Source organism: Leptonychotes weddellii, chromosome 9, assembly GCF_054177405.1.
Source record: "Leptonychotes weddellii isolate Sample4059 chromosome 9, ASM5417740v2, whole genome shotgun sequence".
NCBI classification, from domain to species: Eukaryota; Metazoa; Chordata; class Mammalia; order Carnivora; family Phocidae; genus Leptonychotes; species Leptonychotes weddellii.
This window is the reverse complement of record NC_138377.1, coordinates 35095272-35108807: the sequence shown is the minus strand read 5'-3', so window position 1 is coordinate 35108807 and position 13536 is coordinate 35095272. Positions and strand designations below refer to the sequence as shown.

At 33.6% G+C, this 13536-nt stretch overlaps 1 protein-coding gene across 1 annotated transcript in view; it reads left to right on the top strand.

The window, feature by feature from the left end:
- The window catches only part of SLC38A6 (solute carrier family 38 member 6), a 59980-nt gene that overhangs the window by 28861 nt on the left and 17583 nt on the right, over positions 1 to 13536 (top strand). The window contains exons 6-7 of the mRNA XM_081829756.1: positions 3880 to 3958; positions 5622 to 5646. Coding sequence (XP_081685882.1) covers positions 3880 to 3958; positions 5622 to 5646 — 104 coding nt within the window. The remainder of the gene's footprint in view (positions 1 to 3879; positions 3959 to 5621; positions 5647 to 13536) is intronic.

Sequence of the window (13536 nt, the reverse complement as noted above, 5' to 3'; positions counted from 1 at the left end):
GTTTTTGGGAAGAGGGATTGGTTTTATGTTTTGTTTTAATTTTTTTTACATTTCATTTTGGTGTTAATATCTCAAATATGTGAGAATAGGAAGCTCTTTCCTCTGAATTACAATAATAGTTGCAGATGCATTAGAATCATAGTGGTAGATGCAATAGAGGCCCTCAGGAAACTCCTTAGCTTATCTGAGGAATCTTGGACTAATAACTTCACCAAACCAGCTACAAAGCTGAAATAAATTACATTGAAAATACATGTCAAAGTGAAATGAACATAGTGTTTTTAAGACTTCTCATTAATTTCTTTGACCTTAACTATTGAATTCAGCATTTGTAAGCAATTTGTTATTTAAATGCCGATGAAAAAAGAAAAAAATAATTCTAGGGAGTGGTCTTGACAGACTTCCCTTATTTTTCTTTGCTGTGGTGATTTCTTCTTCACTTTGCTCCTGCACTTTTCCCTAGGAGTTAATAGGGCAAATTTCTCAAGCCAGACTGACTGTTTCTACCATCACTACCTTGGGCAAGTTACTTCTTCATGCCTCCATTTCTAAATCTGTGAAATAAATATCTACCTCACAGTTTTGTGGTAAAGGTTAATTGGGAAAATAGCTTGCAAATCACTTAGAATACTGTGAAGCATGGAATAGGCATCCAAAACTCCAAAATGTTCACTGTTCTTGTGGTTCTTTTCTCAGAGGGCCCTTTCCCCTTTTCTGTTGTTTCTGACATCTCTCCCTTCAACCTCCATGTTCCCAGCTCATGTGTTTCTCTTCTATGATTAGATCAACCAATATTAATACCTTACTACTAGCTATTGCCTAATCAAATTTTACCCTATTTTAGTCATTTCTTAGTATAACAGTTGCTTTTCCACATGGTTTTCAAAGAATACTTTCAATTTCTGTGTTTTGATTAGATTGACAGATTTTATTTATCTCCTTCCCAGGGCAGTTTCCATTAAATGAGTTCTATTCGTTATGTTTAAAGTGAAGGCAAAAAGAATACTTATTTAGTTAATGTGGTAAAACTAAATGATTTGCAATGGCTTGAATACCTGTCTTCAAGGTATGTCTTCTAGCACCAATTCTGGCTTGCTAGTGTAGGGGCCAGAATCACTTAACCATAACCATGGCTAAAATGGATGACCCTGTTACAGCTATTAATTTAGAGTACAACATGGTGTGTCTTGTATTAGGAGTCTATGGTATGTATTGTTGTCAGCAAAAAATCATTTACAAATTCTTGCTTATGACCTGTCTCTAAGATAAGTCTTTAAACACTTCCTTATGCCATTAATAGAAGACATGAGACAAGAGGTGTGGCAGGCAGCTGTTTGATCTAGTGAACCTTTTGGTTAAAAACCATGGATATATGAGCCTTACTATTGATATTATATCTTTAAAACTTTTCTATTTTATTTTACTGAGCTAACTGTCCTTTTTATGTAAATCTAAGATGTATTTCCTAAGTTACTGTATATTTGGTAATCTCTTTTGTTTCTTCTCTGTATTATATATAATATTTTAAGGTGCTAGTCCTTGCATGGAAGTTTACTTGTGGTTAAGAAAAAATAATTAAGACAGTGAAAAGGATAGTGTCTTTCTTTGTTTTACTTACTTAATCAGTGGGGCTTTTCCTCATCGGGAGCTGTGTGGTTTTGTAGCTCTTAAACACCACCATTCCCTAAGAGAGAAGCAGTATTTTGCATGTTTTATTATATTGTGTATGCTGAGATCTCTTTTTGAGAGAGAAACATATGTTTGGTGAGTTCATGTTTCTTGAAATATACATGATTCTTCAGACTGGAATCTAATGAAATAGGACTCCCATTTGAAAACCAAAGAGTTAAGGCTACAACAGAGGATAAAAGTGATCAAATGATTAGCCAGGGGCTAATAGAAATTCTGGGAAGAATGACAGATTGTATATTAGAAAGAAATACGATATCATATTCATTGAAGCTTTTACAACTAAAGATCTAAAAGAAATAATAGAAAATTACTGAAAGAGATGAATGTCTGAAACTTTAGAAATGCATGTGGTGTTGGATTAATCCAAGCGAGAAAGACTGATGGGCAGATAATAAATTACATTGTATAGGAAGTCTGCATTCCTTGTGTTCAAGGTACTTTTGCCTCCTTTTTTTCCTTGCAAGATACATTTAAACAGCTCTAGGCCAGTTTCAGAAAATTCGGCTCATGATTTTCATTATACCATATGTGTATGATTCTTTGGGATAGATAAAGTATTATAAACAAAGACCCCAAATCCTTGAGTGGAGGAGGTTAATCTAAACCTTCCTTCTGTTCTGTGCCAAATTGATAGCTTTTTCCTTTTGACAGTATGAACAATACAGAACACCTTTTCATATACAATCAATTGTAATGTCCCCAAACAAAAAGAGTTTGAAGAAGTACTGTACTTCTGTTGGGGAAAAAGCTATACTTCAGCAACTGTACTTTTGGGGAAGAATAAGTAGTCACAAACTGGAAAATGTGTATATATGTATTTTCATTGCAGAGAAGTATTAACTGTTCTCAATTTTATTTTGCCATGGGTACATCATTTTACTTAAAAAATTATGTGTATCTGTTTGTGTGTTATTGTCTATCTTCATATAAATTTATATACAAACTAGTATATTTCCTTTTTTTCTTAAGTAGTCACACAGCACTGTAATAATTGTGGAAAAATTTAGCTATGTTTACATATGTTGTTTGAGAAAAACATACTTTTCTTAAACATTTGAGCCTTTTAATCAATTTTGGCATTCAGACTTGGCATTCATTTGTGTTCTTAGTTTTTGTAGGTCCAAGGAGAAAGTGAAATGTTTCCTGAAATATAAATAAGTAATAAAATTAACGTGTGTACAGCGTACGCTCTTTATTCTTCTTGAATATATTCTTGTTGGTCCTTCTTTAATATATCCTTAATCTCTGGGGGGAAGAGAGATTATTACTCTGTTAAACTGAAGTTCTGATTCCAGTCATCTGGGTTTCTATATACTTAAACATGTAAGCTTAAACTCAAGTATTTACATATAAATGAGTTCTATATTCTGTAACCATATTAAAATATTTCCTAATATATGATGGAAGGTTTATAGGATTTGTGTTTTTTTTATAGCTACCTCAGAAATAGGATCATTATTAAAATGCTGTAAAAGCTAGTCCTTTCTTGGATCCTGTCAGATAAAATGTAAGAAACAATGTTAGCTTCAGGATGTGATTGCATAATACAGATGAGCCCTGTTAATAAAATGGAATAAAAGTTGTAAGTTTTGTCCCTTTAATATGCTTAATGGTTTCCATTGAATCTTTTCTAATCAGTTTTAGAGGACAATTTAAAATATAACTCATGCATTTTGTTTTTATTTTGTAATGTGCATATCGTGTGTTGGGGGCAAGCAGAGAAGGAGAGGGAGGGAGGGAGACTTCTGGGGAGCTGTCTCTCTCTAGTAAGAAGAAACAAGTAATCAGAATTATTAGCTGTACTTATTAAACTCCTGTTTCTATATCAGTTGTTGCTAAACTAACTTCTGTTGCCTTGAACAGGGTTAATAACATATACAAATCTGTGCAGAACTTCAAAGAAAATTTCATTTATAAATGGCCTGTAATTAAGACCATTTCTCTACCTAAGTAGTTTGTCTTGGGCTTGAAATGTAAGCAAAGGATACTTAATGAACTACCAGTTATTCTCTACAAAGTTACTTATCTCCATTCCTGGTGTGTATATACCTTTGGGATAGTGCAGTAGGAGTTAATCTTCCACATGTTGTCAAAGCCCTAATGGACATCTGTATTTCTGTATAGATTATTCTTTAAATGGCTAAAAATATAGAATTCTAATAGGAACTATTTTTATCTTTTTTGCAGCTATGTCATCTTATCTTTTAATTATTAAAACAGAGCTTCCTGCTGCTATTTCAGAATTTTTGTCAGGAGACCATACTGGGTAAGAGAAAATATTTCATGTTGTATCCATTAATTTGTTAATTCAATAAATATTCATTAATGATGTGATAGAATAGGGCAGGACAGGGAGGAACTATCTCTTGCAGAAGAGCAAAGGAGAAATTTCTGGGAATATGAAAGATTGAGGTAGGGAATGGGGGATGGGGAGAAGTTTGGAGAGTAAAGGTCTTAAACAAAGAAGGGGAGTGGATCATACTGTGGTCGCTTCTCCGCAAACCACGGTGATAAAGTTACAACCACACTTGTGAGATTTCTATTCTAAAGCATGGTTTGAAAAAAATAAATGATTTGCAGAGACTTAATGATTTCATTTCCTGGTTTTTAACAATATTGTAAACAATACTAAACCACATTATACTTCCTTTCTCCTTTATTATTTAAAAAATACTGGGTTCTAAAGACTATTGACTCATCTCTTTTTATGGGGAAAAAACAAATTTATTATACTTTTCCTTTCATTGCATAGAAAAAGAAATTTTGAGAAAAATACACTTTAAAAGACAGAATAAATTCTTTTAAGTGTCATCAAGTTATTTCACATAATTTCTAAACCACAATACAAAAACCTATCAGACTTTTAGACTTAAATATTTGGTTGTTTTGCTCTAATATTTGGACTTGTTCTGGAATGCAGGGCAAGTTTTCAAAATTCTTTAAGTTTTACAACTTGGCTTCCATGAAAAAGTTCTTAGACAACTGCAAATACGTATTTATAAGGAAAGTATGGTATACTTTAGATTGAATAGAAATCAGAAGTCCTTAATGATTTTTCATCATCAGAAGATACTGTGCCTTTGTGTAGTACTTTACAGTTTATAGGGTTTCCACATTCATTATCACATATGATGTTCACAACTGCCTTGCTTTGTCTGCTTTTAAGTTTTATGCTCTTAGTTTGGTGAATACGATTGCTCTAAGAAAGAGCTATGTGAAATTCACTTTTTCATTTGCTGTAAAAATATTCAGGACAACTTCTGTTACTCAAAAAATTCTATGTGACAAATTTAGTTTATAGTTTAGGGCTAAGAACTCAAGGCAATGAGAAGTAGAATCAGGAATATTAGACTAAGAGTAAGGAGACATGTGTTCTATCCATGTCAGTGACCTCAGCAAATTGATTTTACTTCTTCTGGCCATATAACTTAATTTTGAGCCTGAGGTTTCTTCACCTGGCTTAATGGAGGTACCAGTATTACCTTCTTAACAAAGTCGTTGAGATGATCAAATAAGATATTATATATATACATGCTTTTGTAAGCTGATAGCAATAGTGTAAATGTGGAGAATTAAATTCCATAATGTTGAATGTCAAATATACCATCAATTAAAAATAAAGAAATTTCAATAATAATAAATATATTAAAGGTGGATTTTCCCTGTTTGCTCTGCCAGGGAGGTCAGAGTCGAATTTTAATCCTAATAGTTGTCACATGTTTGCCTTTTTCTTGCTCCTGAATTTGGTGACTTCTATTTACATTTTTTTAAATTGTGATATGTCTTCATGGAAAGAGGAGGGATAACCATGCATATAAAATTTTAGAAATAATTAAGGTAGTATGAGACAGAACTGCTATTAAAACTTAGGTCTTCTTTCTCTAAATGTGATACTTTTACCATAGCTTTCTCTTTATATCAATTACCAGGGGCTCCTGGGTGGCTCAGTCATTAGGTGTCTGCCTTCGGCTCCGGTCATGATCCCAGGGTCCTGGGATCGAGCCCCGCGTCGGGCTCCCCGCTCGGCGGGAAGCCTGCTTCTCCCTCTCCCACTCCCCCTGCTTGTGTTCCCTCTCTCGCTGTCTCTCTCTCTGTCAAATAAATAAATAAAGTCTTTAAAAATAAATAAAATTAAATAAATAAATCAATTACCATTTATTTTGTTGGGTTTTTTTTTCTCGTTTGTTTAAAAAAAAATGAAAGTTAACCCCCATCTTACTCATTTTAGTAGAAAATTGATTAAAATGGTATTTTTTATAGGTCAGAAATGGATTTTTAAAGCTATACTTCAAAATACTGTGGCCAGTTGGCATCATCTCTGTTTTGATGAAAATTGCACACCTCTTTAGCAGTCTCATCTTGTTTTACATGTAATGTACATTTGCTTATTTTGGATTTTAAGAGTTGTAAAAAAACATCAATAAGAGACTATATTAATTGGTAAGAATGCAGATAAACCATCAATCTTTAAAGCTTAATGCTGTAAAATAATTAAGAAACAAATGTTATGGTAATTGACAACTATCTAGGGCAGTTTATTTCTGAATAAAGTTACATAGCTATATTTCTTCCGAGATCAATATGATATTGTTATGCTTTTATTTTAGGGTTTGATTGACAATAAATTGCACTTAAGGTCTTTCAGGTGTGCTTATTTTCTGTGAGATTTGATGTACCTTTGTGAAATATAAGCCTTTATAAAGATGTTATAAAAAAGAAACCGTATGTTCATAATATTCTAATTTCAACAATTACTGTTAGAAGTCAGAAGCTATAATACTTATCCCAAACTTGTATGAGGCATCTGTACTTTTCAGAGAATAATTTATATTTTAAAAATCTATGGCTGTTAAAAGTTGGAAGCTCTCTGTTAACATTTAATGATCTTGTCAGGGGAATATGATTGACACAATTAAGTTGTCTTGCATTTGAGTTACATAATTGATATGGGATGTGAGTAAGATCCTAATTCAGAACATATGATACTCTTGTTCCAGTCTATTCGAGAATGAAATTAAAGCAACTTATAAATAAATCTGGTTTTCATTAAAATATGGAAAAAAGCATCTGCATGCCAAAGCATTTGCAATACAGCTAAGGATTTATACTCTATATTTCATACTTGGAACATTTTTATCATATAGAATTAAATCCACAGATCAAACAAGTTTTCTAGGAAGTATAAAAACTTTTTACTCTAATTCTTTTGGCTTAAAGGAATGTATATTTAGATTATAGTAGGAAAACAGGGGTTCTGTTAGATAATTCATTTTCCCCCCTTAGGAAAAAATTTAAGGTTAGTATATTCTTCTAAAATCTTGATTTTCAATATGTGCTTTTTGAGATTACTTTTTACTGGTTTGTATGTCTCGGGCTGGGTTTAATTTTCCAAGTTTAATCATCTCTGTTCTTTGGAAAATATCCATTGCCAAACACAATTCAGTTGACTGTGACATGCATATCAAATCTAAACTAACTTTAGTGTGCATTACTGAATTGCCCTGTAGTTGAATGATAAAGAAAAGCACTGTATTTACAATTGTCTTTATTAATGTACCTTAATAAGTACAAGAAATGTTTAATAATAACTAGTAACCAAGCCAGGGATAGTGAAATTACATTTTGCAATAAAGTTATTTTTATATTAGGAATTTAAAATTCAATCCTGTGACGAGGAGAGTGTAAAGGAAAGCACCATCTTGAGATAAAGGAAGCAGTATCTGAAAAATACCAAAAACTCAAGAGTAACTATTCAAGAGTAGAGATTAAGAGTGCCTGGGTGGCTTAGTCTGTTAAACATCTGACTCTTAGTTTCGGCTCAGGTCATGATCTCAGGCTTGTGAGATGGAGCCCCATGTCTGCTTCTCTCTCTCTCTCTCTCCCTCTGCCCCTCCCCCTGCTTGCGCGTACATGTGCATTCTCTCTCTCTCTCAAATAAATAAATAAATCTTAAGAAAAAAAAGAGTGGAGATTATTTCCATTTCTCCTGTCACTAAGATCATTCTCATCCTTTTCTGCTTTTACAGACATATAAGATGAAGCTGTTGAGCCAAATGATCTGAGGTCTCTTCTTGCGCTAACATACCATAACTGTGATGCTGAGAGACTGCTGGGAGGAGGTGACGTTGTCTTCAGTCCCACAGTTCAGTGCTTTCAGCAGTCTCATGGCTTCTGGGCATGAGAGAATTGTGGTCTGACATAGTATAGTTATAATAGTATAAGTTATAAAGTTCAGGATTTCAAAATGTTTATTCTTATGCAAGAGGAAAGAGTCTGGTCCTAAGGATTAATGTGCTTGTTGCACAACTCCACCTTCATGACAGTAGGAACAGCAGAGCTAACAGATGGAATCTGCTTTGGTGCTCTACTGGCCCTTTTTTCTCCTGACACTGCAATTGTCTGGGTCTGATACTGGGTCCCTGAAGGAAGGAGATTTTAGGTGTAGAGTCCTGAGCTTTTTGCCAGCTTCAGAAATTTAGTTGCCAAGTGTCCCTCAATGAGGGATGTTTTGAAGTTCCTATTTTGATACTTATTCAAGAGTGACTAGAAGATGAACCTGCCTGGTATCATTTTGTATTCTTAATATGTGTGCCCTTAGGTCCTCCTACATACAGGAATTGAGAGGCTTGTGTAAATGCAGAGAGCACAGCTTCAGGTCCGTGAGTACTAGAAATACTTGTGCACAGGTTTTAGGTTCTGACACAGGCATTTCCTAAAGACACGAATTAGAGTGAAAAAGGGAAAGGTGTGATCATGGTGCTATTTCTGCTGCTACTCCTTCTTTTGTTCTGTTTAAAAGGAAGTTGTTGGCACCCACCAATACCCGCTAAACATACATTAGAAAAAGACTTCCTCTGAAACCAGAAATAAAAGAGACACAGTGAATCATGAAGTCCATGTTAGAAGCCAGGGGCTGAAACCCGTGTAGGGGAAAACCTTTTCTTTCTTTCTTTCTTTTTAAATTGAGAGATAATTAACATATAACAGTGTATAAATTTAAGGTATACAATATGTATTTTGATATACTCATGTATTACAATATGATTACCACAGTAGTGTTAGCTAAACCCTCCATCACGGTATATTTAAGATCTACTCTGTTAGCAACTTTCAGGTATATTATTATTATTAACTACAGTCACAATCCCTAGAACTTATTCATCCTGTAACTGCAAGTTTGTACTATTTGATCAGTATCGCAGTTCCCTTGCCTCCTCTACCCCAGTCCTGCTGGTAACCACCATTCTACTCTGTTTCCGCGAGTTTGGCTTTTTTGATTCTACATATAAGTGATAAACAGTAATGATGTTTTTCTGCCTGACTCATGTCACTTAGCATAACACCTTCAGAGTCCCACCATGTTGTCACAAATGGCAAGATTTCCTTCTTTCTCATGGCTGAATAATATTCCATTATCCCACATATATATATGGTATTTATATATATGGTATATATGCTCTACATACACACACACACACACACACACACACACACGCACATGCACACCCCACATCTTCTTTATCCATTCATCCACTGACAAACACTTAGGTTGTTTCCATATCTTGGTTATTTGAATAATACTGCAATAAATATGGAAATGCATGGAGCGCCTGGGTGGCTAAGTTGTTACGCATCTGCCTTCGGCTCAGGTCATGATCCCAGGGTCCTCGGGTCGAGCCCCGCATCAGGTTCCCTGCTCGTTGGGAAGCCTGCTTCTCCCTCTCCCACTCCCCCTGCTTGTGTTTCCTCTCTTGCTGTGTCTCTGTCTGTCAAAATAAATAAATAAAATCTTAAAAAAATAAAAATAAATAAATAAATATGGAAATGCAGATATCTTTTTGATATCCTGTTTTCATTTCCTTTGGATATATTACCCAGAAGTGGCATTGCTGGATCATTTAGTTTTTTAAAAAGATTTATTTATTTATTTATTTATTTATTTTATTTATTAGAGAGAGAGAGAGAGCACGTGCGAGCACATGCATGTGCACAAGGCACGGGGGCAGGGGGAGAGGGAGAGAAATCCGCAAGCAGATTCCTGGCTGAGCACTCCTGATACCAGGCTCCATCCCAGGACCCTGAGATCATGACCTGAGCTGAAATCAAGAGCCAGGCACTCAACCGACTGAGCCACCCAGGCGCCCCTTTAATTTTTTTAGGAACCTCCATACTATTTTCCGTAGTGGTTGAACCAGTTCACCTTCTCACAGTGCACAAGGATTCCTTTATCTCCACTTCCTCACCAACATTTGTTATTTCTTGTCTTTTTGATACCCATACTAACAGGTGTGAGGTGATCTCTCAATGTGGCTTTAATTTGTATTTCTGTGATTAGTGATGTTGAGCATCTTTTCGTATACTTGTTGGCCATTTGTATGTCTTCTTTGGAAAAATGGCTGTTGATTTCCTCTGTGCATTTTTAAATTGGATTAACCCCCTATCAGTTATATGGTTTACAAATATTTTCTTTCATTCCATAGATTGCCTCTTCATTTTGTTTATTGTTTCTTTGGCTGTGCAAAAGCTTTTTAGTTTGATGTAGTCCCACTTATTTTTGCTTTTGTTGGTTGTGCTTTTGGTATCATATCCAAAAAATTATTGCCAAGGCCAATGTCAAGGAGCTTTCCCCCTTTGTTTTCTTGTAGAAGTTTTATGGTTTCAGATACTACATTTAAGTCTTTCATCCATTTCAAGTTAATTTTTGTGAGTGGTATAAGATAGGAGTCCAGTTTCATTTTTCTGCGTGTGTTTATCCAGTTTTCCTGACACCGTTTATTGAAGAGACTTTTCCCCCATTGAACACTCTTGGCTCCCTTGTCAGATAGCAGTTTGGCTGTATATGAGCACAGAGTTATTTCTGAGCTCTTTATTCATTCCATTGGTCTGTGTGTCTATTTTTATGCCAGTACTCTACTGTTTTGAGTACTATAACAGCTTTGTAGTTTAGTTTGAGATCAGGAAGTGTGATGTTTTGTTTTCTCTCTCAGGATTGCTTTGGCTATGCGGGATCTTTTATGGTTCCATACAAATTTTAGGATTGTTCTATTTCTGTAAAAAAGTGTCATTTGAATCTTGATAGGGATTGTATTAAATCTATAGATGGCTTTGGGTAGTATGGACATTTTAACAAATTAATTTTTCCTATCCATGAACATAAACAAGATATCTTTCCATTTGTGTCTTCTTCAATTTCTGTCATTAAAATCTTGTAGTTTTCGGTGTACTGATCTTCCAGTTCCTTGGTTAAATTTATTCCTACATATTTTATTGTTTTTGATGTTATTGTAAATAGGATTGTTTTATTTTTTTCAGATATTTTATTGTTAGTGTATAGAAATGTAACTGATTTCTGTATGTTAATTTTATAAACTGCAACTTTACTGAATGTGTTGAGTAGTTTTTGGTTGAGTCTTTAGGATAGTCTCCTTATAAGATCATATGATCTGCAAATAAAGACAGATTTACTATTTCCTTTCCAGTTTAGATGTCTTTTATTTATTTTTTTTATCTTGCCTGATTTGTTCTAGCTGGATTTCCAGTACTGTGTTTAATAAGAGTGGTGAGAGTCCGCACCCTTGTGTTGTTCCTGATCTTAGAGAAAAAGCTTTCAGCCTTTCACTCTTGAGTATGATGTTAGCTGTAGGTTTGTTGTATATGGCCTTTATATATTGAGGTATGTTCCTTCTATACCCAATTTGTTGAAGACTTTTATTATAAAAGTTATTGTATTTTGTCAGATGCTTTTTCTACATCTGTTGAGGTGATCATATGATTTTTATCTTTCAACCTATTCATATGCTATATCACATTTATTGATTTGCATATGTTCAACCATCGTTGCATTCCAGGGATAAATTCCACTTAATCATGGTGTATGATCTTTTTAATGTGCCATTGAATTCATTTTGTTAATATTTTGTTGAGGATTTTTGCATCTATATTCATCAGGGATATTGATGTGTACTTTTCTTTTTTCATAGTGTCCTTATCTGGCTTTCATATTAGAGTATGCTGCCCTTGTCAAATGAGTTTGAGAGTGTTCCCTTCTCTTTAGTTTTTTAGAAGAGTTTGAGAAGGATTGGCATAAATTCTTCTTTAAATATTTGGTAGAATTCACCAGTAAAACTATCTGGTCCTGGGCTTTTCTTTGTTGGGAAATTTTTGATTACTGATTCATTTTCTTTACTCATTATTGCTCTGTTCATATTTTCTATTTCTCATGATTTTGATATGTTGTATGTTTCTAAGAATTTATCCATTTTCTTAATTTAACATGTCAGTGGGTGACTTTAGCTACCTGGTAGAAAAAGAGATGCATTTTCACCAACTGGGAACTCGGAGAGTATCTGCCAAATGATCTGAAAAAATAATCCCTATTGTCTTTGATGCTCCAGCTGCCATATTGACATTAATTATACTTTGTTACTATTATAATTGTGTATATGTGTATATGTTTCAGTGAAAAATGATTATAGAAAATTTAGAAAAGAGAGCAAATAAAAATGATATGTAATACCATCTCTTACCTAATCATTGTTGTTTTATTTCCTTTTAATTTTTCTCAAAAAGCTTTTTAGAACATAGTTAATAACCACATATTTTATATTTTTATCATTAGTATTTTCCATTTTACTAAATTGTCTTTTTTTTAAAAAACTGCATAGCCTTCCACTGAATATGCTTTTATGGGCCTAATATTTTCTATTGTTAAATATATAGAACTCCCTCCAGCTTGCTTCTTAATGTTATGGTAATGTTGTATTCATAGCTTCATGCACATAGAATTTTTTATATTATATTTATTTTCTTAGATTACCATGTTTTTATTGCTTTTTCTACATAATGTCATTGTTTTTCCAGAAGTAGTACTAATGGACAAGATCACTAGCAATGCCTGAAGGACCAGTTATGCCACATTCTTCAATATTACTTTTTAAATAATTTTACTAGGTTAATTTCAACAGCCTCATATTTATTTCTTTAATTAGCACCAGAGATTGGACTTTTCTTCATGTGTATTTACTAGTTATACTTCTTTCATGAATCGTCTGTCCTTTACATACTAAAGTGAAGTCTTTACTGTTAAATTCTTGGGGAATTAACTCTAACTTTTTAAAAGTTCCACACATGTATTTATATTGGAAAATTGAAACCATCTATATGCAAACAAGGGAAAAATAAAAATTGCTCATATTGCTACCACATAGAAATATCTCCTTCTGGTATTTTAAGAATATCCTTCTGACCTTTTTGTTAATGTTCATTCAGTTTTTTTAAGTAATCAAATACATCATCACACTTTTAACTTACCTTTTTTTTCATTTAGTATTCTAATGCCTTTATATGAAAAATGTAATACTTTTTTTTTCCTGGTAATTCATGCTCTTTCTTGAAAATTTGAAAAATATAGAAAACTTTGTAAAGAAGAAAACTTACCCATCATTCTGCCACCCAGGGATGATGGCTATCACTATGTTGCAGTTCTTTTCCACTTTTCCTCAGAATTGCTAATCATGCTATATATATTTAGGATGTTTTCATATCATTATATTATTCATTATTATACCTGTAAAATTTTCTTTTTTATGATCATCCCATAGTCCCATAATTTGTTTTTATTTATTTATTTATTTTATTTTTTTTAATTCTTTTTTTTTTTATTCTTATGTTAATCCCCATACATTACATCATTAGTTCTAGATGAAGTGTTCCATGATTCATTGTTTGTGCATAACACCCAGTGCTCCATGCAGAACGTGCCCTCCTCAATACCCACCACCAGGCCAACCCATCCTCCCACCCCCCTCCCCTCTAGAACCCTCAGTTTGTTTTTCAGAGTCCATC